Source organism: Vombatus ursinus, unplaced genomic scaffold (genome assembly GCF_900497805.2).
Source record: "Vombatus ursinus unplaced genomic scaffold, bare-nosed wombat genome assembly UNPS02005659.1, whole genome shotgun sequence".
Taxonomy (NCBI): Eukaryota; Metazoa; Chordata; class Mammalia; order Diprotodontia; family Vombatidae; genus Vombatus; species Vombatus ursinus.
The window spans coordinates 24,316,573-24,342,916 of NW_020945437.1; the positions used below are offsets into that span (position 1 = coordinate 24,316,573).

The 26,344-nt window shown below is 42.3% G+C and overlaps 2 protein-coding genes across 6 annotated transcripts in view; one reads left to right on the top strand and one right to left on the bottom strand.

Annotated features, from left to right (window-relative positions):
* Positions 1 to 20,075, bottom strand: part of PAAF1 (proteasomal ATPase associated factor 1) — a 66,013-nt gene extending 45,938 nt beyond the window's left edge. The window contains exons 1-8 of one of the 4 annotated variants that reach the window (XM_027848098.1): positions 19,797 to 19,857; positions 16,862 to 16,902; positions 15,659 to 15,762; positions 13,921 to 14,132; positions 12,610 to 12,794; positions 11,888 to 11,977; positions 6,175 to 6,273; positions 4,358 to 4,508 (exon numbers count right to left, since the gene is read on the bottom strand). In XM_027848098.1, coding sequence (XP_027703899.1) covers positions 4,358 to 4,508; positions 6,175 to 6,273; positions 11,888 to 11,977; positions 12,610 to 12,663 — 394 coding nt within the window. In that variant the 5' untranslated portion in view covers positions 12,664 to 12,794; positions 13,921 to 14,132; positions 15,659 to 15,762; positions 16,862 to 16,902; positions 19,797 to 19,857. Of the gene's footprint in view, positions 1 to 4,357; positions 4,509 to 6,174; positions 6,274 to 11,887; positions 11,978 to 12,609; positions 13,376 to 13,920; positions 14,133 to 15,658; positions 15,763 to 16,861; positions 16,903 to 19,796; positions 19,858 to 19,877 lie in introns of those variants that run through there. The other 3 variants (XM_027848094.1, XM_027848097.1, XM_027848096.1) reach the window with 3 other exon arrangements.
* Positions 20,076 to 20,139: 64 nt separating this feature from the next.
* On the top strand, positions 20,140 to 24,400 carry LOC114032716 (cytochrome c oxidase assembly factor 4 homolog, mitochondrial). Of its 2 annotated transcripts, none has more exons than XM_027848100.1 (2): positions 20,140 to 20,246; positions 23,752 to 24,400. In XM_027848100.1, the coding sequence occupies exon 2, from the start codon at positions 23,817 to 23,819 to the stop codon at positions 24,081 to 24,083; it is 267 nt and encodes an 88-aa protein (XP_027703901.1). In that variant the 5' UTR covers positions 20,140 to 20,246; positions 23,752 to 23,816; the 3' UTR covers positions 24,084 to 24,400. The 2 variants fall into 2 exon arrangements, with proteins under 2 accessions (XP_027703901.1, XP_027703900.1); XM_027848099.1 differs by lacking the exon at positions 20,140 to 20,246 and adding an exon at positions 20,251 to 20,332.
* Positions 24,401 to 26,344: the final 1,944 nt, after the last annotated feature.

A 26,344-nucleotide genomic window follows, 5' to 3' on the forward strand; every position in this document is an offset into this window, starting at 1 on the left:
CATTTATGTCAGCTATTAGAAGACATCAGCAATCACACAGGAGTGCACATGTGGCACAGGTTCCCCACCCCTGGACATCATGTGTCCCTGGCTCTACTTGAACCCAGATCTTCCTGACTCTAAGCCTAGATCATTATCCACTATGCTCAGTTGCTGCTCATCTTGTATTGTCATTCAACATCTCTAAAACCTCAGTCTATAATAACAATTGTTTTCCCTTTTCACAACCCTCGGTAATTTCAAATGAATTAGGTATAGGAAAAGGTTGTCCCCCCAAAAAAAACCAAAACCCAAACCTGTCAAGTTTTCTGCAAGTTAATTTTATATATTATACAGGTGTCATCATCATCATTAAATATGTAAGGTACCAACAGTGATTCAAAGAAGATGCATCTTCCTTCCTTCAAACAAGACATAAATGCATAAAAAATTAAACAGTAATAAAGACAAAAATGCAAGGTAGTGTATTATTAAGTGGGTCCTATAGACAAAGAGTACTTTGAATTCAGAGACTGGTCAAATATAAAGTATCTCCTGACAAAGAAAGTTAACATGCTAAGGGGGTGACAACAACTCTGAGGAGAGAAGCAAATGCATGGCAACCTTTATCATACCTATAATGTGCTAACAGTCCCTGAGAAAGGCTAATAGCCTCCTAAGTTATTTCTTCAAACAAAGCCTTAGGTAATGAGCAAAAGGGACACTGTCTTTACCAGGTATCAGTTGGTACAGCGCTACACTGCACATATACCAAAAAAGCAACAGAAAGCCATGAGTGTAAGCAATCTACAACAATGCTGACTTGGGCCCCAGCACTAACGGAGGGGATCATACTGAACTCGGAATCAGGAAGACCTGAGGTCATAACCTCGCTGAGCTTCAACTTCCCTGTCTTTAAATTGGGGATAACAACACCTGTAGTACTTACCACGAAGGATGGTCATGAGGCTAAAATGAGAGGGTGTATGTGAAGCACTTTGTAAACTCTCAAGGGCTACATTTATGTCAGCTATTAGAAGACATCAGCAATCACACAGGAGTGCAAAAGGAGATAGGTTGGTCACGTAGTGAGAGTAAGGAATGACAGATGGACTGCCCTCCTGAGAGAGGCATGAATGAATGAAAAAGCAGTTATTAAGTGCTTACTGTATGCAAAGCACTGGGCTAAGCATGCTGGGGATACAAACAGAAAAGCAAGAGAATTCCTGCTCTTCAGGAGCTCACATCCTATAATGGAGAAGGCAAAATAAATACGAGGTTTCTGCTATGAGTTAGCTGGAAAGGCTGAGCAGTCCCTAGGTCACAGCTGCAAAACATCCTCTTTAAGGTCATTCCCACTGATAAAAACATATTCATTTCTGACTCTAACAAAGCAGGCACCAAGGACCACAGTGGTGAGATCTCTCCTGGAGCTGTGGCTGCTAAGAAGGCACGAGCTGCAGCCCCTACGGACAAGATGGGAAGATCACCTCTCTATGAGATTTGTTCCCTTGGAGGACAGCTATAGGACAGGCTGGAAGCAGGACTAGTGGTCCAGTGAATATTAAAAGAACATATGGAAGACCTCTAGCAGGCTGGGTGGCTCCTTTGTAGTGGATTTCTGCCAAGACATAAACAAGCATCAATCAGATAAAAATCTTGGAGTGGTTGTAATCTGTATGCACAGCTATAACATCATCCACTGAAGTATACTGTGGACAATTAAAATCTGTATGCATATAGTTAGAATAAATATTTACTCCTTGGAAAATGTAATTACTCCCTAGGCAGTATGGTGCATTGAGATGAGTACAGGACAATAAGAAGCCAGGAGGCCTGAATCCTTATCCTGATTCTGTTCTGAATCTCTGTGAGACACTTGGCCAGTTATTCTTCCCTCTCTGGACTTTAGTTTTCTGGTCTGTAAAATTAAGGGGTTGGACTTGATTGTCGATGAGGTCCTAACAATCATTGGTATTCAAAATGCCAAGTTTGACTGCACTCTCAGTACAGTAATATAGCCAAGCCCCTTTTTCTCTAGCATAGAAGTAAACGACTTTCTGAAGATATTCTCTGCTAATTACATCCTCCCAAGGATTCAGGAGGACTTTTATAAGAAGTGAACGTTGGGGTCAATGACATGTATTTCAAACTCCCTGGCAAAATGACTCCCAGCCTAATAGGTCAGCTCATAAGATGTAGAACTGGTAGAGATAGCCTAGTTCAACAGAAAAGGCAGCCCCGAGGTGACATCTTCTTTGGCAAGGATGTGCAGCAGCTGGGTCCTTTTCCACTGCCTCTGCTCTTATGAGTCCTTGGGATCTCAGGCAAGCAACCTGAACACCTCCTTAGCTCAAAAGCTGGAAGCATCTTCTAAAGTTTGTTTTGCAACCTGGTGAGGCAGGACTATGTTAACAGCATGGATAAGAAAGAAATTTGAAAGGGTATTAGTCAATGAATTCAGAATTTTCTAGATACTGCAAGACAATGCTTTTTCTTGCAGAAAAGATTACAACTGTCTGTTCAGAAGCCAGAGCAAGTTATCAAAGATGTTTCAGAGGTAATAAATGAATTAGAGAAAAGAAGGACTAACTTAGAAGCATTTGGGAAAGATTAGGCACTTGCAACAGATACTAGAAAATATTAACATACAGCATAAAAAACCTATAGCAATAACTCAAAGACCATTCGCAAACCTAATGAACTGAGGTTAATTTGAGATTAACAGGCATCAGCTAAAATTCCTGTACCCATGGATGAAATATGACTCTTTTGCTGTCTTCATGCAAAGAGAGTAAACTAACAATTATCTTCTTTGTAATGTTAATAGAAGCTGAAAAATATCTTTGCAGAGCATAGTTCTGATCATGTCACCTTCTCCCCCTAATCATCAATTCCATTTTCTCCCTATCACTTCCAGGATCAAGTATAAACCATCTGTTCATTTATTTATTTATTAGGCAATTGGGGCTAAGTGACTTGCCCAGGGTCACACAGCTAGTAACTGTTAAGTGTTTGGTCTGAGACCAGATTTGAACTCAGGTCCTCTTGACTTCAGGGCTGGTGCTCTATCCACTGTGCCACCTAGCTGCCCCTAAACCCTCTGTTTAGCATTCAAATACCTCCATAACCTACCTCCCCCCTTACCTTTCCAGTTCCCCCACACTTCATGCTCCCTTAATCTACTGTGTGATCCAGTGACACTGGCCTCACAGCTATTCTTTTCACAAGACAATCCATTTCTCAATTCCAGGCATTTTCACCAGTGTCCTCAATGCCAGGAATTCTGGCTTCCTTCAAGTCCCAGCCAAATTCCCAATTTTTTCAGAAAGCCTTTCTTGATCCACTTTAATTCTAGTGTCTTCTCTTTGTTGAGATCTCCATTTTATCCTTGCTTGTACACAGCTGTTTGCATGCCATTCGACTGTGAGTAACTTGAGAGTAGGAACAGTCTTTTGCCTTTCTTTGTATTCCCAATACTTAGGACAATGCCTGATACACAGTAAATACTTAATAAATTAAAATTGAATGACTGACTACAAACCTAGCCAAAGTTTTTTCTACGTATAGTTTTATAAAATATTATTTCCATACATTTTCTGAAATGCATATTGCTTTGATAAACTAAGAATGGTGCTTTTTTAAAACAAGTTTAGTTTTTCACTTTATTATCACTTAGATTCCTTTTGGTTTTGTCTCCTATAAAGTATCTTATTGGGCACTGGTTACTGCCACAACATTCACATATTAAATTGACTAGTTGTTTAGAATTTCTTTTCTATCTAGAGTGCTGTCCCAACTAAAATATTTTCATTTGAAAAAGTCCTTTCTGTTTTAGTTGGATGTAAAGCATATAATGATTTCCCAAATTTATTATAGTACATTTTTGACATCAGTTTGAATTATTAACAACCTCTCGGCATAGATTTATATGTATTCAATAATATATATTTCAGTATAACCTTCGGTGAAGAAAGCTAGCCTGGAAAGCAGGTCAAGATGCTCAATCTGCTCCCAGTACAACCTATGAGGCCTCAGCGTTGCCTCAGTATATATTTGTATATACTTGGGAACTCTCTGCAAAGACCCTATATATATTTTATTACTAAAAACACAAATAAAAGGATCATAAATTCCTCTCCCCCTCAATAAACAAGGAAACAAGGCCCAGAAAGCAAAAAGAAGCTATTTATGTTCATATCAGTAATGAGTAGCAGAGGCCTGATTCAAACCTAGGATCTCCTACTGCAAACCACAGGCTGTCGTCACTCCATCAGAGATTGTTTGTTTCAGGGCAAAAGAGAAAAAAATTGTTTCTAAATCACGCTGTGTCACTGGGCGCCCTAAGTGAAGCATCTGGAAGAACCATCCATCATACCTCCTTTGTGACCAATGAAGGTCACCACGCAGTTGGCGTCTTCTGCTGACCAAATCTTCACCTGTGCATCCATTCCCCCACTCAGAACCACAAGGCCTGAGGGGAAAAACCTGCAACAATTCACATCAAATACATGTCCTTCCAGTACTCTCTGGAAAAACAAAAGAAAATGCCATGCTAGTTCTCTTGTCTATCCTTTAGTATTTTCTTACCCCCAACATCCATATGGAAATAAAAATAACAGACCCATTGAAGAAGGGAAAGTATTAAATTCTAGATATCTGAGGCACCTTTGGTTCATCTTTCTAAACCATGAGAATGGAGGGGACTGACAGCTTGCTTCCTTGGCCTCTGATATTGGATGTCATCAATTTTAATTTTTTATCCTGATGTGCTTCCATCTGAGTCCCCTCTGCACACCTGGACAGATTCACAAAGGTCATGTGAGCACAGTGCAAGTTCTAACACCTCCCACCAAGCAGGAAAGGCTCTGAGGACAGGCCCAGCAACAGTCTAGGTGCCTCTTAGGACCTGCTGAGCTAAGGCAGAGGAGACTCTTCACCAGGTAAGCCACAGGGTAATATATTTCTTAAGGTCCACATATCAATCTGCCAACTAAGTCAAAGAAGAACTTCAATCTGCTCTAATGGAAGGAATATTCATACTGATGGAATTAGGCACCCTTGAAGTACTTAAGGAAGAATCTTGATATTAACGCTGCCTCCAGGGCTGATTCTAAGTGTAAAGAGCTACTGAGACTTGGGATTCCTTTTTTTTTTTTTGATGAGGCAATGGGGTTAAGTGATTTGCCTAGGGTCACACAGCTATTAAGTGCCAAGCATCTCAGGCCAAATTTGAACTCAAGGCTGGAGCTCTATCCACTGTGCCACCTAGCTGCCCCAGGGACTTGGGATTCCTTTTAACCAGATACTCTCAGGTAGGAATGCTTGGCTTAAGCCCATGTGACATGGCCAGGACAGTACAGTGGTCACAAAACCCAACAGCTAAAAGGTGCTCATAACCAAGAGGCTTTTCATTTATTCATTTTCTAGTGCTGTTCCTGCATGCCCCTAACCCACTTTATATCTGACAGACCATAACATGTCCATTAAGAAGCTTTTCAGTCTAATAAACGAGAAAGAAGACTCCATTGAAATTCTTTCAGAGAGAATATGTTATCATGGAAAGAAGGCTAGAGTGGGAGACAGAATATGTGAATTTAAGATAGAATATCTGGGTCTGTATCCTGGAGCAAACAATGGATGGACATGAAGCCTTGAGCAAATCCCTTAACTTCTCTGAGCCTTCAGTTCCTTACCTATAAAATAAGTATGATAATATCTGCATTACTTACCTCACAGGGATATTGTGAGTAAAGACAGTGCTCTGTAAACCTTCATGTACTATATAAATATGACCCATCATTATGAAGAAGTATAGTAAAGTGGATACAAAACTGAATTAGGAGACAAGAGCTGGGATTGATTCCTAGCTCTGGTACTTATTATTTGTGTGACTTTGGTTAGTTCATTTTACCCTGGGCCTTAGTTTCATTATCCATAAAATTAAGTTTGGTGACCCAGATGACCTCTTTTAAAGGATCTTTTCAGCTCTTAAGCCTATGATCCCATTATAATTATTATTATTATTATTACAACTGAAGATCATTAAATCAGCATTCTTTGAGTATGGTCTAAGTAAAGCCACCCTCCCCACATCCTCTCCCCTCATCCTGTTGCCACTACTATCAGCAACAATAAATAGCTGGTTCTCAAACTACTCTTTGGTAAGACCCCAAAATCCCTCCATTCACTTACTCTGAGCTCTCCATTAGCTGCCTGCCAGATTTTCATGGTTCCATCAGTGCTGGTGGATACTCCAAGGCCTCCTCCACTAGAAATGTCCAGGCATGTTATCTGTTCAGAGACAAAACACCTCAGGTTACAAACTTTAATGTGTTCCTTCACACATGACACAGGACATTGTCTTCCTTGGTCTTTCAATATCTTCCAAAGCTGTATCAAGTCAATCACATAAGTATCCACTGTAATCTCCTCTCCCCACTTATTAATCAACCCCTAATACACAGGCAGCTCCTAGGGGCTTGGGAGGATCCTGCCACCTCCTCAAATAGTTAGCAATCATTCATTAGGTGCCACCTGCATGTACAACTCAGTGCTAGGGAAACAAAGATGGCAAATAAGCCAGTGTCTGTTTTCAAGGAGCATACGACTGAATAATGGAGATAGAATATCTAAACAAATTTAGCATAAAGACATCCTATCACATCTGCACTTGTACTCTCTTGTTCAGCTGTATCCCCCAGTCCCCAATGTCTAGGCCATTGCTTTGAATCTTCTGCTATTATCCTTCAAAACTCAAACCTTTCTACTGGTGTAGCAAAAAGAGTTCATCAATCAACAAGCATTAATTAAATGCACACTACATGCCAGACATCAGGATAGGCCTGAGGGCTACAAATACAATGAATGAAACAATCCCTACTGTGAAGACATTCAAATATATAAAAAATAAATATAAAAAGAGTGACTACAAACAAATACAGAGTAGTTTAATACAAGCTAATCTTGGAGGAAAGACACTAGTTATTGGTCAGGAAATCAGGGAAGGCTTCATGGAGATACTGGTCCCAGAGCTGCATCCTGAAGGAAGAAGTGAATTCTAAGAGGCCAAGGTGGGGAAGACATTCCAGGCATGGGGGATGGCTAGTGCAAAGGCAGTGAGATGAGAGATGGAGTTTCATGTGAAGAACAGAGAGAAAGTCAGTTTGGCTGGAATGCATAATATGAAAGAGGGAATTTCAGGGGTTGCTATGCTGCATCAGGGACAAGTGACCCCTCACAGCCAGAAGGTTTAAAAAACAAAGGGTCCTTTTACTAAAATCATATTTCAGTACCCTCAGTTCGACGCAATTCTCAAGGTAGTTTAAAAACAGTTCAGAGGATTAAACCTCAAGCACAAACTTTAAAAAAAGCAGTAAGCCAAAAGGATCCCTAGCTCTCAGGAGCTTCCTGCCAAAATCTCAAAAATTACTTTATACTCATCTTGCCCAAGGGCCTCCAGCTGGGTCCTAAATCAATCTACCCAGGGGCAAAATTAAAACAAATGCCAAGTCTGTACCATAACTTTCTTGCTTGTAACAATCCAGCTCAAGTTGTAAGGATGTAGAGACTTAATTCACACCTCTCCAGTTTCAGGCCCACAACACTCTTCCCCCAACCCCTGGCCACCAATATCAAAGGCAGTAGTCCTGCCAGGTTCACAAAAGTCAACTTAGTAGCACAACAGCCCACCTTCTCATACAAAGCTAAGAGGGAACCACCAAGACAGCAAAGAGGGCCCTACCCCCTGTTGCTGGCCCTACTTCTGGTCTGCCCTGCTGGCTGGAACCTGCCCCAACCTGTTTATCCCCTAATATTAGCAAGAATTGTTACAAGCAAGGAAGTTATTATGTGGACTTGGGGCAGTTGGGGATTAATTTTGCCCCTGGATGGGTTGATCTAGAGCCCAGCTGGGTACCCTTTAGGCAAGAGGATTATAAAAGCAGTTTTTGAGATTTTGGCAGGAAGCTCCAAAGACCTCAGGGCCCTCTTGCTGACTGATTTTTTTTCAACCTTCTTGCCTGCAGTGTTTATGTGTTTTTATCTTCTAGAATGCTTGAGAATTGCTCAATACAATTTTAGTAAAAGGACCTCCCAATGAGTGGTCCATTGTACCAGACGCAAGATAGTACAGACAATTGGCTTGTTAACAAAAATTTATCCCCTTAGCCAATCAGTTTTGAGGATAGTTTCAATACCCTTTTTTTTTTCTTTTGGCAAGATAGTTGGGGGTTAGGTTAAGTGACTTGCCCAGGGTCATACAGCTAGTACGTTTTGTGTCTGAGGCTAGATTCGAACTCAAGTCCTCCTGACTCCAGGGCCAGTGCTCTTTCCACTGCACCACCTAGCTGCCCCACCATTTCAATACCTTTTAAAGAAACACTCACCAAATTTCTAGCACAGGGAGGAAGGGAGTAATGTTTAATAAGGCTAAAAAGATAGGATGATGCTGGGTTCTGAATGACTTTAAAAATTTGGAGAAAGTTTATATTTTTTCCTAAAGGTAATAAGGAGCCCCTGGTGTTGAATAGGGGAGCTACGTGGTCAAATCTGTTTTTAAGGAAAATCACGCTGGCAGAAGTGTGTAGGAAGGACTAGAGTGGGGGAAAACTTGAGAAAGGGAAACCCTTGAGGCAAGAGGTGATGAGAGCCTGAATTAAAGGTGATAGCTGTGTAAGTAGAAAGGAAGGACCAGATTCTAGAAGTTGTGGAGGTATAAAAGGTAGTATTTGGCAAATGATTAATACGCAGGGTAAGGAGAATGAACCGAGGTTAACTTGAGATTAACAGCCTGAGACAATGGAATGACGGTGGTGACTTGAATAGAAATAATGAAGTCTAAAGAAAGGAGAGTTTGATGAAAAAGATAAGTTCATTTTTGGACTTGCTGAGTTTGAGATGCATCTCAGCTATCCAATTTGAAAAGTCTAATAGACAATTGGTGATGTGAGACTAGAGCTCAGGAGCGAGACTGGGACTAAAATACAGAACTGTGACTCATCTGCACAGAAAAGATTGTTAAGCCTATGGGAAGTGATTAGATTACAGAGGAAGAGGGAGAGGGAGGGGGAGAGAGGGGGGGAGAGAGAGAGAGAGGGAGAGAGAAAGTGAGCACAGGATAGAACCTTGGGGTATGCCCATAGTCAGAGAGGACATAATGAGCCAGCAAAGAAAGATAGGAGAATCAGCAGAGTAGTGTCACAAAAACACAGAAAGGGGAATGTCCAAGAGGAAACAAACAGTGGTCATCAGTGTCAAATGCAGCAAGTTGGTCAAGAAGGATGAGGATGGAGAAAAGTCTTTCAGATTTGGCATTAAGAGATTACCGAGAACTCTGGAGAGAGCAGTTTCAGTTGAGTCCACAGACACCAGAATGAAAAGAGCCGAGGAGGCCCAAGTTGAGAAGAAATGTGTAAAGAAAGCCAGTATAGACTTGAAAGAAGCCAGAGCTCAACTGCCACTTCAGGTCCTTATTGGCCATGTCACAAGGGTGAGTCACTTAATCTCTGTGAGCTTCACTTTTCTCATCTGTAAATCAGGGATAATGATATGAGTGCTTGAGGTGGAGGGGATGGAGGGTGGGAGCTATAGTTGAGAAGACAACTTCAGATCAGGCCACAGACACTCAACAGTTACACAACAAAATAAAGCCGACTACACAACCGAGACTGGCTACCAACAAGGGAATCATTTCAGAATCAGATGTGTAGAGTCAGATTAGTGCCTAACTGATGCAAAGAAAACAAGCAGAAGAGTAGCAATAACACAAAATTGTGTGAAATTACAACTTTAACCTGAATGTTTTAAACACACTGTTGAGTCTGAAAAATGGGAAATGGATAAAAGTAAACACTGGCTCTGATTATCATCATTTTTTAGAGTTGTTTAATCAACGTAAAATAGCTGCCTCAATAAAGAAGTGAGAAGGGCCCAGAAACTCCCACAAGCAGCAAACAACTTGATTTCCTTGCCAAGTAAGGAAACAGACATAGGAACCAAAAGGTACAGTGATTTGAGATACAAGTTCCAGACTGAACCAAGATGTTAGTGCAAGAGTACTACAACCTCTCCCTCAAATGCAGGTTCCCCACCCCTGGCCAAGTTCCTACAATTCAAAAATGCTAAGGAGTAACTGAATCAACTTAAGTACCAGAACATTGAGAATGGAACCAGAGACCATACAAGATATCCCAGGAGACATGCACAAATGGATAAATGACATGTTCAAAAAAATTAAGAAAAGACGCCTTCTGGTTAAGATGGCAACACATAAGGTCATAGGGGAGCCTAGCTCTCTTACATAAACAGAAAGGCATCAGAAAAGAAAATCAAGAAATCCAAAGAAAAGAAAGTTCCTTCATTCAGCCTCAGAGTACACAAAAAGACAGGAGGCAGCACTGGTAAGTTGGTCCCACAAGGGAAACCAGCATACATGTACGTACACAGGCTAGATGCCTATCAGCACTCTGATCAGTGATATTCCACAGGCAGCCGAAGCCTGGCTTGTGGAAGCCCAAAGTGCTCTCATAGGGAATTCCCTAGGGGCATTGGAAACCCAGATTTTGAGCTCAGACTTAAAACTGAGAGAGTTCAGACTATGAGAGGACAGAGCTCTGACCCTATAATATATATATCTGGTTAGCATGAAGATTGCAGTATTCTGATGTGTGATGATACACATTAGCTTGAAACCCACAATTGCTCTAAGCACAGACACACCAGTGGAGGAAAAAGCTAGCAACAGGAGATCAGGAAACAAGGGTTAGGACTAAACAAGGACTACCCTCTCCAAGAGTGAAGGAAGAAGACAGCCCAGCCTTAGTACAAAGACCCAAAACAGGAACTAAGGCTGGAAATATGAGTAAAATAGAATAAGATACTGAACACTATCAAGAAATACTATTAGGCCTAGCTTCAGGTCAGTGGGGAACAGTACTACACCACTGTGAACAGCAGCCAGAAATATGTTGAATCAGAGTGGTATGATTGCTGCTGGCATGTGCAGAGCCTTTCTTTTATCAGCTAATGTATTTATTTCCACCACAAGAGATGGAGGGAGGGACCCTAAATTCAAGAACAGGCTCTGAGAGTGAAGAAAAAAACAGAAGCTTGCTAAAAAGAGAGCTGGGCATTCCAAGTTACCTGACCTTAGAGATGGAGAAGTTACTCAGGAGTTCTTCCTTGAAGAGCTACAGCTTAGTGAGAGATTACTAGCCCAAGGTGAACACGAAAAGGGTGTTGGCCCCTTGATAAATGATACTGTTGTCTATGGCAGTCACAGCAGCTGTTCCAAGTTTTATGGCAAATGCTTTCACCACCAGCGTTCTAGATGCCTTTAACTAAGCTACTCCTCCCATGCATCACAGTAGCATGGCAGGGTGTATGCCTTGGTTGGAGTTTATACCTGGGCTGCTCAGAAGCAAGCAATGATGATGCCTCTGAAATCAAATCCAGGCTAGAACTGTTTATCTCAGTCACATCAGCCAAACCTACTTCCCATCACTATCCCAAAGAAGGCTATCAATCTGGCCTGGGGCAGCTTTGGACCTTAGTACCATTTGGCATCTAACACAGAGAACAGCAGAACAAGTCATCTAGGATGAGAGAATTCAGAGCTACAAGAAGGAAAGTCTCCTAGTCCAAACCCCTCATTTTAGAAATGAGCCACTGAGAAGTGGCCCCAGGGGCACATAGCTTGTAAGTAGCAACATCAGAACTAGAGCCCAGGTCTCTGCCTCTCAAGTCAGAACTCTTTCTCCTCCAATATGTTCTATTTCCATCAACAGCTTCATTTTATAATGCAAAGGAATCAGTCTTCACTAATTATGAATACATTTACACCACACCTCACTAGTAAAAATGAAAACTTCCAATACCTTCATATTCTTCTCTTCAGCCAGATACTTACACTCTTTGTATGAATTCTGGAAAAGGTGGTATATGGTGCCAAGAATTTGGAAGAAGCATTCTCCTTTGGACATGAAATGTGAATGCTTTTCTAAAGGGGGAGGGAAAAGAGAGTTCTGTTAGTAAAGCAATTCTAACATAATTTATGTTCCATTAACAAAATATTTAGATATCTATTTATAGGAAAGTTCGCCTCTTTAAGGTCTCCACATTCCAGTCCTTTCTCCTTGCCCCATAAATACAAGCATGCACACACACACTCACACACTTGGCAATCCCTCATCATAGTTTATGATATTTTTCACTATAGCATATGGCTGCTAAGTCCATTTGGCATGATGATGATGCTATTATCCTCCCCAAACACTGCTATAGCAAACAATGAGTACAATCTCATTAATCCTCAGGGGTAAGTTTAATACCACCCAATTTACAGATGGGAAAAAAATGGAAGAATCAACTTTAAAAAGAAACACTTATAAAGTGTTTGCCATGTACACAGCACTGGAGATTGAAAGATTAAATCAAACACAGACATTAATTCAAGTAGCTTACAAATGGCTACAGGTGACTTGAGGAGAGATAGGGGGATGGGGGGCTGAGAACGACATATATATAAATAACCAAGATCCTGCCAGGATGTGGCCTGAGTCAGAGAGTGTATGTTCAAATCCTAGCTTTGCTATTTAGGACTTCAGTGTTACCATGAGCAAGTCCCTTTACCTCTTTGTATTTTTGTGTCTTCATCTGCAAAATGAGCAGGTTGGATGAAATCATATCTCTTAGGTCCAAACTAGATCTAAATACCACAATTGCAAAGGAGAGGTCCAAACAAAATGTGTAAGAAATCTGAGGATTACTATTCAGCTGGAGGAAGATTTCCCAGAGAAGGTGGTCCAGGGCTGGGCCTTGGAGGAAGGAAGGAGTTTCAATAGTTATGGATTTGCAGGGAAGTGGGAAGGCTGGTGGCAGAAGGAAAGTTTCTTTCAAACTTGGAGGCTAGTCTGGGCAAAAGCAATGACCCTCCCATAAGACTTCCTTATCTGCTCCCCTGCTCCAGGCCTTTCCTAATCTTTTTCTTAGATGTACTAATTCTTACCTGACCCCTTCCTGGGCTCATCATCCCCTTCAACTGTCCTTCTACTCTGAGCTTCTTTTCACCTCTGTCCCTGGCCTTCTCCCCTCAGGTTGATCCCCAGTGCCTCTCCCTGTTCAAGGGAGTTTATAAAACTTAAAGCCCCACACAGATCTCAAATCATTATCCTTGCCCCCTTTCCCCCATTTCCCTTCATTTACAAAGGCCTAAGCAAGACGACTGACACTATAAAACCCAGGGGCAGGGCTCTAAAAGTAACTATGAATGTGACTGAAATTAATAACTTTGGAGAAAACCAAAAATAGAAATTCTAACACTACTGACCTACTTCATTAAGTTGCTTCAAGTATATCCTGACATCAGAGAAAACGCATCAGATAAAAACTTGAACAGCTAAAGGAAATTGTGCAGCTCGTTATATTATAAAATTTTCAATGAGTATTTTCCAAAACTCTCTACAAGCTTGGCCTATACCCAATAATGCTGCTGGATGAAAGTCCTAGCATCCCCATCTTCTTTTCATCATTGTAAAGCAAAATGATGTTATTAAAGGTCACGGGATTTAACACTGGAAGGGTCCTCAGAGCTCATCTAGAAATGATGAAGGCCTGAATCACAGTAGTATTTTGGGGTCTTTTTTTGTGCTTCAAAAGATTTATTACATTTTCTTTACATAATGGAATGTTGTGGAGGTAAAATTGGCAAGACTTGTCATCTGACTGGATATGGGGGAATGGGGAAGGGGAAGAAAGATGAGGTGAGGACAACTCAAGATTATAAACCTGGATGCCTGGAAGGATGGTGGGAAGGGAAGTCTGGAGGAGAGAGAGATTTAGGATGGGAAAATAACAAATTCCTTTTTTGGACAAATTGAATTTAAGATGCCTACAGTGCACCTAGTTGAAACTGCCTAACAGAAATCTAGTAAAATGTGATACTGGATCTTAGGAGAGATGTGGGCTATAACAAGGTGGATCTAGAAGGCATCTTCGAAGAGGGAGTCGAAAGTGAAGAGTGGCAGTAAGACACAGTGGATAGTCGGTCTTGGATTCAGGAAGATCTGGATTCAAGTTCTGCTCCTGCCACATCCCGACTGTATGGTCCTGGGTAAGTCATTTTTCCTCTTGATGCCCCAGGTATCCCTTTAAGCCTGCAAGTTAAAGAGAAAGTGCCAATCTAGATCAGCAGGAGAAGCTCCCCATCAAATACTCCATAAACTTCCCAGGCAGGTTTAATCAGAAAGAAAGAAAGAGAGAGAGAAGAGGGGAGAAGACAGAATATTTCGACCATCTGTGTTAGAGGGTAGAACACGCTGAACCATTCAGAAAAGGGGACTAAAAAGAAATGGTTAGATATAGATATGAGAAAAGAAACAAGAAGAAAGTAGTGTCAGAGAAGCTGGAGAAGGAGGGAATATTTAAAAAAGAGACAGTGGTCTATGTGGAAAGTTGTAGAGGTTAAGAAAAATGAAAATTGAAAAGCAACTTAGCAATTAAGAAAAGAATTTAGCAATTAAGATGTCCTTGGCAATTAATCAAGCATTAAAAATCTCCTGCGTGCCAGGTACTGTGAACTGTACTAGAGATACAAGTGCAAAAACAAAACAGTCCTTGCCCTCAAACAACTTCTATTCTGTCAGGGGAAACAACATCTATAATTCATTTAAGTTTAGCAAGGTCAGAAGCCAGAATGCACAGGGATTAGAAGGGGAGAAGTGAGTAACAGGAGCAAATAAGGAGGGAAGGGGGTGTAGACGGATTCTTCTATGAATCTGCTTATAAAAAAGGAGAGCTATGGGACAACAGCTTCCTAATTCATCTACTCTTCCTTGCCAGACACTGGTCAGGCATGGCAGAGCCAGGAGGTGGGAAGGTCCTGACACACTTGTCCATTCATCTTCCTCTTCCCTCCCACCACCATTATCCTCATCACATGCAGGGCTATCTGCTATACTGGAAACCCATCTATCCTTCCAAGTGACTGCAGGTGAAGTAAGAATACAGGACTCAGGATGTAGCAAAGGCTAGGCCCCTCTCCCAAAATGCAAAGACAGTGGAACCAGCAGCTTGCCTTTAAAATGGATTCATGCCAAGCAGACACACAGTATACTACAGCCTAAGGGGACTTTGCTCTTCTTTTGTCTATTCTGATCTTTTTGGTGCTTTGATTCTCTGAACATGAATAAGATCAGAATATCAGCACTGAAAAAGACTTTAGAATCATCTAACTTTATAGAAACTGAGGTGTAGATGGGTGAAAGGACTTATCCAAGTCCATCCAAGATGGCAGCAGAACAGAGACTGAACCCTAGTTTCTGGTCTCCAAGTTCACTCAAGACCAACCAAACCACAGAACGCATGGCTTCATCTGAGGGCTTTTCCAATAATCAGTCTATTCACCCAACAGCTGCAAAAACTAATAATGAAAAAAAGGTTCATTCTCCACCCCACACTCATTACTGATTCTAAATGAGATCTGATTATTCTAACAAAATCTAAAGGGATACATGACCACAGAAGAAAAAAAAAACAATAAAATTATTCAAATAAATGAAGAATAACTTGTGAAACCACCTGGTTATGGTGCAGATATAACAAATGCAATAACCTGAGAGCAGTATAGACATAAGGATTGAAATCAAAGACGTCATATGTATTAGATGGAGCAAAAGCCTACCTTAGTAATTTCATTCACAACAAATCCTTCTGAAGCTGTGATCTCTGGGATTCCACTGGAGTCAACTCCCTGGCAAATTAATCTCCCATATAAAGTTGGTTTCCCTACAACACAAAATAAATAAAAGATTTCTCAAAAGATTAGGATTGAGCATGTTTGACCCTGAAAGTCCAATCTTGACATCTGGAAAGGCAGAGAAGGATTTGTCCTGCAAGACAGGCAGGATATGGGGTTCAAAGGCACAAGAATAGGAGGTCAAAGATTCTAACTGGCATGGAAAGATGAGGATAGATGTAAGAGACAGTTCATTCAACATTTATTAAAAGGCAGCATGATTCAATGGAAATAGCACTAGGTGTGTAATGGGAAGACATAGGTTTAATTGCCAGCTCAGACATTTAGGTATGACTTTGGGGAAATCATTTTTCAAGCCCCAGAAATTCTAGAAGAATGGTGATACTATTAATGGAAACAGAAAGCCAGGAAAGATAGAAATATGAAGAGCTAAATTTTAGATATGATGAGCTCAAGACAATGACCTCAAGACATTCAAATGGAACTATCCAAAAGGCAGTTGGCAATTTGACACTGGAGCTGCAGAGAATGATGAGAACTAGAAATACAGATTTGGAGATCACACTAAAAAGGCTATAGTTGAAGTCATAGGACTATGTAAAACATATGAGCTTTTTTGTCGATAGAAAGGAAAGGGCCAAGGGATACAGAAATAAAGCACACATTATCAGACATCACTGTGATAAGTTTGTTTTTGCTTAACTATTTCACTTTGTTACAAAGAAAGATTCTACTTTGGTGGTTAGAGAGGTTACTAGGATGTAAGTGATTTTAAAAAAAAAGCATCACCACACAGTTTTTAAAAAGAAAAATAAAGCTTATGGGTTGATTAAAAAGCTCAAGTAATATCTCCTTGAATCAGCTAGTGGCTTTGAAAAGGCAAGACAGTCTTGGGATGTCGCAAGATGTCCAGATGGATACCATCAATGTAACACAGGTAGTGAAAGACAGCTGGGGAACCTCTGAGGAATTCAATAACAACACGAGGAAGAGAAGTTCATTAGGGGTTCTGGGGGGAGTTAAGTAAGGATTTACATTTAACATTTAACTTAACAACTTAACATTTGGGGATTAGAATATCTTGCAATTTGAGGAAAGAGTGATGCTGAGAAGATTCACTGGCATTACCTGGGGGGTGACAACTCAGCCAGGCTTCTCCTTCATTCCTCCTGTAAAGAGACATGATAGCCTAATTAGCTTAGTATTAAGGGGGTGCAATATCAGGTGAAAAGGTGGAAGAATCATAGAATCTCAAAGAAAGATTTCCTGATTTTCATCCAGGAAGATGTGATTATGTCCTATCCTCAGATATCTTAAGAGTAAATTATACCTGTCATATATCATCATACTCTAATTTATGTTAGTTATTTGAGTCAATCTTATCTCCAGTTACTACACAAAAAGCTTCCTGACAGTAGAGATAATACCTCATTTCATCTCTGTATAGCCCATACAGCCTAGTAGAGAGTATAATCAAATTGAATCCCCTCTACAGTACTACAGAGAAAGAGTCATCTAACCTCTTCTTGACGATGAGTTCACTTTCTCAGAAGGGAACTGTCTTATTAACTGGATAACTATGGAAAAAAGAAAAACCCTATTCACACACAGCTTAAAAACATATACTGGACTTCAAAACTAAACAAAACAAATCTAAGCCCTGTTTAAGGACTTTAAAGACCCTTCAAATTCCTCAAGAGAACAATCCTTAACTAATTCTTATCTAAGCTAAACAAAGAGATTCAAAAGCTTAGCATTATTCCTGACTCCTCACTCTCTTACCCCACACAATCCAATCAGTTTGTCAAGTCCTACAGATCTACCTCCACAACACCTTTCATCTATCTCCATCTCTCCACTCATACACCCAACAACCTTGGTCAGGCCCTCATCATTTCACTTGAACTACGGCAACTGCCTCCTACTTGCTCTCTCAGCCTCAAGTCTCTCTCCACTCCAATCCTGCCTCCACATGGTGATTCTCCTAAAGGACTAGTCTGCACAAGCCGCTACCCCAACCAATAAATTTCTCATTTCTGGCCTAAATTTCCAGGCCTTCCACATTCAACAGTCCAGCCAAACTGACTTTTTTCTTTTCCTCACACAGGACACTCCGTATTCTATATCTTCGCCTCTGCACTGGCTGTGCCCCATGCCTATCAATCAACATTTACGTAATGCCCACTATGTGCCAGACACTGTGCTAAGTGCTGGGGATACAAAAAGAGGCACCATCTCTGATTCGGCCCTTCTTGGCCCCTGCAGCTGCTAGGCACTCTTCTCAAAGGTTACTTTATATATATTTGTATATACCTACACATGTGAAGAGATGCAGCTGTTATGTGGTGCAGGGGTGTCAAACTCAAACAGAAACAGGACCATTTAACCATATAAGGATCCCTTCAGGCTACATAACTTAGAAACTCATACATTAATATTATCTCTATTTTATTGTATTTTCATTTATTTTGTTAACTATTTCCCTATTACATTTTAATCTGGTTCCAGCCACACGAGGGAACGTTGTGCATGTCTGACACGTCTGCTGTAGTGGCTAAAGAGCCAGCCTCTGAGCCAGGAAGGCCTGCATTCAAGACTCACCTCTGGCACATGCTGCCTCTGTGACCCAGGGCGAGTCACTTAACCTCCCAGTGCTCTAGACAGCTCTCTAAAACCGTAAATGGCAGAAAAAGTGCTGACCTGCACTGGAGTCTCCTCATCAGGAGTTCCTCATGCCAACTTTCAGAGTTCTAGTTCTAGATTTCGGAGTTCTCCATCCCTACGTATATACACACATGCAGGCCATCTCTGTCTCAGGGTTGTCTTTGTATGCCTAGCACTTCACATGTAACTGACAGTTAATAAATATTGGTTGACTGCCAGGTTCTTTCAACCAGTCCTTGAATGGCTTGGTCACCAAGTCTCTGGCCATCCTGATCACCCTCCTCTTTGCCGGATACACAGCTTATCAAAATTGCTCGTACAGTGTAGTACCCAGAACTAAACACAATACTTGGGCATAATGACCTGGGCACAGGACAAGACTCTCACGTCCCTCCATCAAACTAGACATCGTGCTTCTTATTTACAAGGTCTAAGATTGTCTTAGCATTTTTGGCTGCCATTGCTAAATCACATTGAACTTATAAACCAAAATTCCTAAGTCTTTTACAAATGAACTGTGGTCTTTACTGAACAGAATTTTAAGTTCCTTGGGTGAAAGAGTGGCTTCAGTTTTGTCTTTGTATCCTCAGCACCTGGCACAGAATAGATGTGCTGACTGATTAATCAACTGAATCAATCAAAATTTTATTGTGCCTTGTGAATGAATTCACAAAATGGTTTATACAAGCACATTCTTCACAACTCTATAAGAAAGAGTACAAGTACATCTCCATTTGATGGAGACGTAAATTGGGATTCAGGGAGATAAAAAGGCTTAGGATCTTACACCTAATAATGTGCAGAGAACTGTTACACCCAGTCAAACCTGATTGATGAGTTCTGTCGATCTTTTTTCCCCTTTCTTTTTTAATCTTTGTTACAAGGGATGGCTCAGTAGGAAGAAAGGGGGTGTGGGTACATATTTGGAAACTAAGGGTAATATAAAAGATATTAATAAAAATTAAATCTTCATCTGTCCTTAATAACAGTAACAATAAGCTGTAGGGCCATAATTAAAATCTTGGTTCGGACTCCAAAGCCACTGAACCACCACTGCCTCTCAACGCGACCCTGTCAAATACTTCGCTGAAATTCAAGAATACTGTCTACAACTTTCCCCTAATCTACCTATTATAGTAAAGCTGTCAGGAACCGACTTGAGCTTAGCCTGGCATGACCTAGAAAACCCTAGCTGGTTGCTGGGCCTCGCCTCTGCTCTAACTACACAGGCCTGGCCTGGTCTTGTGAGTCAGGCCTGAGTGAGTGCAGTCTCCCCAGGACCCCGCCCAGCCCATGGCCCGCGTGGGCGCTCCGTAAAAGCTGGTGGGGTGGAAGAGAATTGCAAGCGTGGGCTTCCACACTCACAACCCCACCCTCTCCCCTCCAGGTCCCGCCAGACCTCTACTCCCAGTCTTCTGGACAAATCAGGGTAGGGCCTGTCCCTCGGCAAAGGCGGAGCCTGCCCGGGAGGGGAAATCACCTGAGAGCTTTGGCCCAGTCGCTCTGAATCCTCATAGGCGCCGCCATCTTGTCCCCGCCCCTTTCCCTTTCTTCCCTTCTTCGCCGGAAGTGGAGCCTCAACAAGCCGGATGCGGAAATTCAAAGGGAGATCCCGGCGGATGAGCCGGCCGGAAGAAGGGGGGGACAGGAGGAGGGGAAAAGGAAGAGAAGGGAAGAGGCGTAAAGGAGGAGGGAAGGAAGGAAGGAAGAGGGGAGAAAAGGAAGAAGGGAAAGGGGTGGGAAATGGTGGACAGGGGCGGGGCAAAGGCCGGAAATCAGCCAATGGTAGAGCAGCTCAGGCGCGAGTTCCGCGGGCTCGCGGGCACTTGGAATCCGGCCTAGGAAGGCGGTGAGTAAGGGGAAGGCGCGGGAATGCGCACGGAGGGCGTAGGTGCGGGAGCGAGCCCGCTCTCTTCGTCAGTTCTCGCTTAGTGGGTAAGCGCCTGCGCGCCGTGTTGCTTGGAACCGGGGGAGCGGGGAGAGTGCGGGTGACATTCTGTGGAACCCGGTGGGGGAGGGAAGAGGGGGGGCGGTGTGCGGAACATAGCTGATCCTCGTTGGGGCCCACCTCGTCCAGGAAACCTCCCCCCAGCCGGGGCTAAGTCATCGACACCATTTTCTCTCCCCATTGTCCCAATGAGACCTTGAGAAGGCCCTCACAAGTTATAGAGACCATCTCCTCTCCCTATTGTCCCCGTTGGAAACTCTGGCCTCAGCTTAGAGCGCACAGTGCCTGGCACAAAGCACGCGCTTAATAAATGCTTGCCGAACCTCACTTTACAGAGGAGACGGGTAAAATCAGAGGGTGAGTCACTTGTTCGAGGGTCTAAGGCTCTGAGCAGTAACTAGAACCCAGGGTTCCCGGCTTCCAGCCTAGGGTTCTTCCTGCCACTCCTTCGAGTCGGGAGGCAGCATGGTAGCACGGTGGATTGATAGAGCACGGCCTGGAGTCAGGAAGACCCCAGGAGCTCAAATCCAGCCTACTGTCTGGGTGACCCTGGGCAGGTCATTTCACCTCCTGTTTGCCCCAGTTTCCTCTTCTGTAAAATAGGGATATGAATAGCACCTACTTCCCAGGGTTGTTTTGAGAATCAAATATAATAGTGTTTGTAAAGTGCCCATATTTTCTATAATAATAATAATAATAATAAAGTAGCATCCCTGGCAGATACAGAGAAGCCTACTCAAAAGTCGTCCTAGGACAAAGGGAACAGAACCAGGATCAATGTGTGGAACTTAAGGGGAGGCAGCTTTTCTCTCTCAAGTCCTCAAATCGGAGCCACCTTACAGTGGAACAGGCTGCCCTGGATTCCCGGGCAATGGGAAGTGTTCCAGCAGAAAATGAATGACTGCCTGTGAATGAAACTGTGGGGGGAACATTTGCCTTGAGAAATAGGTTGCACTAGATGCCTAATGGAGCTAGAACACCAGAGCTAGATGAACCCATTTAGGCCAGTCACCTCAGTTTGCTGAAGGGGAGACAGGCCCAGGGAAGGTGCCTCAACTCAGTAAAAATATTGAGCATTTACTATGGGCAAAGGAAATAGTGCCAAGTGTGGAGGGCACAAAAATGAAAAATGACAGTCCAGTCTCTCAAGGAATGAATAATTTGGGGGTATGATAGAGGGGAATGACAACTTATACAGTGGTTTTTGAAAAGGGAGTTTTGAGGTTGAGGAAGGCTATTTGGAAGAAATGGCACCTAAGCTGAGCTTTGTAGAAAGGGAAAGATTCTGAGTGGGGAAAGAAAGGGAAGGGAGCAAGCATTTATTATGTGCCTACTATATGCCAGGTACCATGCTAAGCATTTTACAATGTTATCTCATGAGCTTCACAACATCCCTGGGAGGTGATTGCTATTATTAGCCACATTTTACAGTGGAGGATACTGAGGCATACAGAAGTCAAGTAATTGTTAAGTTTGTCAGGTCAGAATTGAACTCAGTCTTCCTGACTTCAGGCCTGCCACTCTCTCTACTGTGCCACCTAGCTGCCTCATAATGGCAAGAGTTGGAGACCGTGTTCCATGCAGAGAACACTATTTAAGTACCGGGGCAGGAGAAAGCAGATTTGAGATCAGTCTAGCAACAAGCATTAATTAAAGGTTTACTGCGTGCCTGCTATTGTGCTAGGCTTTGCCCTACAAAGAAGGGCAAAACAGCTATTGATTTAGTTTGACCGGAACATAGAGTATAAAGGGGAGGAACATCCAGTAATGTTGGAAAGGTACATTGGAGCCAGATTGTAGAGGGCCTTAAATGCCAGGCAAAGGAGTTTGTATTTTCTTCTAGAGGAAATAAGGAGTCATGAAAGTAATTTTTAACAGCAAATTAACATGATCAGACTTGTGTCTCAGGAAGTTCATTTTGGCAGTACACGAAAGATGAATTAGAAAAAAGAGAGAGAGAGAGACTAGAAGCCAGGAGACCATTTAGCAAACTGCTATGATGATCTCGGTAAAAGATGATGAGAGCCAAAACCAGGAGAGTGGACAGAAGTGGACAAATGCAAAACTTGTGAGGGATGTGCTACAGGAGTTAGCAGCTGATTGGAGGTGAGGGAGAAGGAACTCGAAGATAACACTCCATATTGGAACCTGACTAGGAAAATGGTGTAGTATCAAGAGGTAGAAACTGGGAGGATAGGCAGGTTTACAAAGGAAAATAATGAGTTCCGTCTTGGATGTGTTGTTTGACATATTGGTAGGACATCTAATGAATATCCAGCAGGTACCTGGAAATGCAGAAGAGTTGTAGGTGAAGGGATAGATTAGGGCCGGATGTATCAATTTGAGAATTATATGCATAGAAAAAAATAATTGAACCTATAGGAGCAGGGATCACCAGGGGGAAGAAAAGGGCCAAGGATGGAGCCTACCACATTTAGGAGGCAAGAATAGGACCATAAAATATCTCTTCAGGGGAAGGGACTGAGGAGTGATTAGAGAGATAGGAGCACCAAGAAGAGAAAACTATCCTAAAAGCCATGAGAGAAGAGGATCCAGACCAGGGTCATGGATGGTCTATTGAAGCCTGTGTATCCCTATCTTTTTAATGCATAAAATAAAATGGAATTACAAAGGAAATCAATTGTATTGAAATCAGGTAATGAAACCCAGTTCCCAGGATCTAGGAGAAGTATTGAAGTCTGCAGAGCAGTCAGTACAGATGCAGAAGGAGGAACTGGGACTCAATCCTAGGTCTCCTGAGTTCCAGTCCAAGACTGAGAAGCACTGTGGAATGAGGACAGATTTGAATTCAGTCAAAAATCTGGGTTTTTGACTTGGTTCTATCGCTTAATTTATTTGCAACTTTGAACGAGTTATTTTTTTTTTTGCAGGCAGTTGGGGTTAAGTGACTTGCCCAGGGTCACACAGCTAGTATGTGTCAAGTGTTTGGTCTGAGGCTGGATTTGAACTCAGGTCCTCCTGAGTTCAGGGCCAGTGCTCTATCCTGCGCCACCTAGCTGCCCCCCAAGTTACTTCTCTAAACCTGAGTTTCCTCCCCTGTAAAATGGGGATAAGAATCCATTCCTTACCCATCTCATGGCACTGTTTTGAGATAACATGGGACTTGGCAAATTTGAAGTGCTTTATGAATATGAATTATTGTTATTTCCACTTGGAGAATGCTTTCAATCCAGACAGTAAGTGAAACAGTCAAGTTACATTAGATAATAAAGTACCTATAGGAATAGTACAGATAGTACCAGGGATCAGCATAATAGAAAAAGCTCTGGGTTGGAAGTCAGGGGCCTGGCTCAGCCACTGATTTCACTCAGTGGTCTTGGGTCTCTTTCTCTGTATGAGCCTCACAACTCACCCATCTCTAACATTCTGTGTTCTGAATCCTAAGGTCCTTTCCAGCTTGAACAGTCCACAGCCATACATTTCTGCCTTATCCAAGGCTCACTCAGCAAGATGTCCTCTGCTGCCCCTCGGGGTCACAACTGGATACGTTCTCAACCAGCTGCAGATGAAGATAGTGAGGACCCCGTGGATCAGATGATCTCACGCACAGGTTGCATGGCCTCTCACCATGCTGTGCAGGAGTGTATGGCTGAGCACCAAGACTGGAGGAAATGCCAGGACCAAGTCAAGGCCTTCAGGGAGTGCATGAACCAGTACCAGAAGCACAAGTTGGAAGAGCTGCAAAGAAGGCAGAAGCAGGTCCCCACTGATGGCTGAGACACCCAGAGAACTCGGCTGAGGAAGGACTCAGTATGACAGTGAGGAGCTAAGAAACTGAAGATCTGAACATAAGGAGGGTTCTCCTAGAGAGAAGACAACTCAGAACAGCCAATTCAATTCAAATTAGCCAATGTTTATTAAGCAGGTACTGTGTTAGAATCCACTGCTTAATGGGGGGTGGGGGGTGGGGAGGGGATGAGGTGGGAGAGATGTGCTAAAGAGGCCTCTTAAAGATTCCCACCCATGCCATATCCAGGACTATGTTGATTCTTTGGAAATTTAAGTGAGAAATAAATTTATAATCTAAAATCTCAGTTTTACTGGTTCTTTCCAAATCTGGAAAGCAGAAAATGAGAGGAGGGTTGTAAATTTTCCATCTTTCATTCATCCTAATTAACTGCACTATCATTTAGTACCTACTGTGTACAAAGTACTGTTGGATGCTGGAGAGGTAAAACAGGTAGTTAAATCAGATTGTTTGCCCTCGTGTAGATCATGCACAAATGACGAAAATGCACAACATTCCATGAAAATTGCATCAGAGAACGTAAAATAAAATATTGTCTGTGATTCTTAAGAAGAAAAAATTGTTACTAACCACAAAGTGGGGAACAAGGAAGGCTTCCTGGTAAGGGAAGCATTAGAATGGGTTCTATATAATAAGTAGATCTTCAACACTTGAAGAGGGTGAGGGAGGGCATCCACAGGACTTAGAGCTAGAAAGGTCCTTAGATAAGATGTAATCCAACCTTAACATTTTACAAAGAAAGCAACAGGTTTGTAGGGGTTAAATGATTTGCCAAAGGTGACAGCTAAGATTTGAACACAGGTTTCTGAATCTAAATCCAGAGTTTTCATGACTCCATGCTGGCTTTTTAAAGATATGGAAAACAATTGAGCAAAGAGACATATGGGCAAGTACGGGGCATGGTGAAGAAGACAGAGAATTACCCAGTTTGGCTGGAGTTTGGGGTGCATGAGGTGGATTAACATGAGGTAAGCACAGAAAGGTACTAGATTAGAGGGCCTAGAATGCCAGACAGAGCATTCTGAACATTTGTCAGGTAAGTGGGTGCCACCGATGGGTTTTGATCAGAGGACCATAGATCTATCTCCAACCAATGCCTCCCATTTCCTCTCCTCTCTAAACACTAAAATCGTCTATTAGCTGATTTCTGACTCCGGTCACTAATTGAAAGTGTTCTCTCCAAAGTTACTGATGATCTTTTAAATGCCAAATCTAATGGCTTTCTTTCAATCCTCATCTTTGTTGACAATCTGCAATTTTTGACCCATTCGGAACTTTTTCCCTTCAGGGTTTTTCTGGACACTGCTCTCCTCCTTCTTCTACCTGACATCACTCAATGTCATTTACTGGTTCCTCATCCATGTCATATAAATGTGAGTGCCCCCAAAGGGTCTGTCCTAGTCATTCTTGACATTCTGTCTCCCATGGGGATCTCATCACCTCGTATGGGTTCAATTATTATCTCTATGAAAGTGATTCTCACATATTTATCCAGCCCTAATCTCTCTCCTGAGCTTCAGTCTCATATTACCAGCTGCCTATTAGACATCTTGAACTGGATGTCCCATAGATAGCTTAAATTCAATATGTCCAAACTGAACTCATCTTTCCCCCCAACTCTTCTATCTTTCAAACTTCCCTATTACCGTTGAGTTCTCTGTTGTCCAGGTTCACAAGCTCCTCACCTATCTTGCACTCATTCCACATATCCAATCTGCTGCTAAATCTTATTTGTACTCATTTACATCTCCTTCTCTCACCTCATCACTTCTAGTCAGGACTATTGCAATAATCTTCTGGTTGGTCTGCTTGCAGCAAATCTCACCCTACTCCAGTTCACCTTCCACTGAACTGCCAGAGTGAGCTTACTAAATTGTATTTCTGATTGTCTCACCCCAAGCCCCACCCCCATTCATTAAACTCCCTATTACTTTCAGGATCAAATATAAACTCCTCTCTTACCTTTTAAAGCCCTTCACAACCTGGCCCCTTATACCTTTCCAGTCTTCCTTCTATATGTACTGTGACCCAAAGGCATTGGCCTTGGTCTCTGAACATGCCTGACACTTCATCTCTGATTCCATGCCTGAAATACTGTCCCTTGCTTCTGCCTCCTAGCTTCTTTGCTTTTCTTCAAGACTCAGTTCAAATCCTACTTTCTGCAAGAGTCCTTTTCCGGTACCACCCACTGCTAGTGCCTTCCCTCTGAGACTGCTTGTTTGTTTGTCTG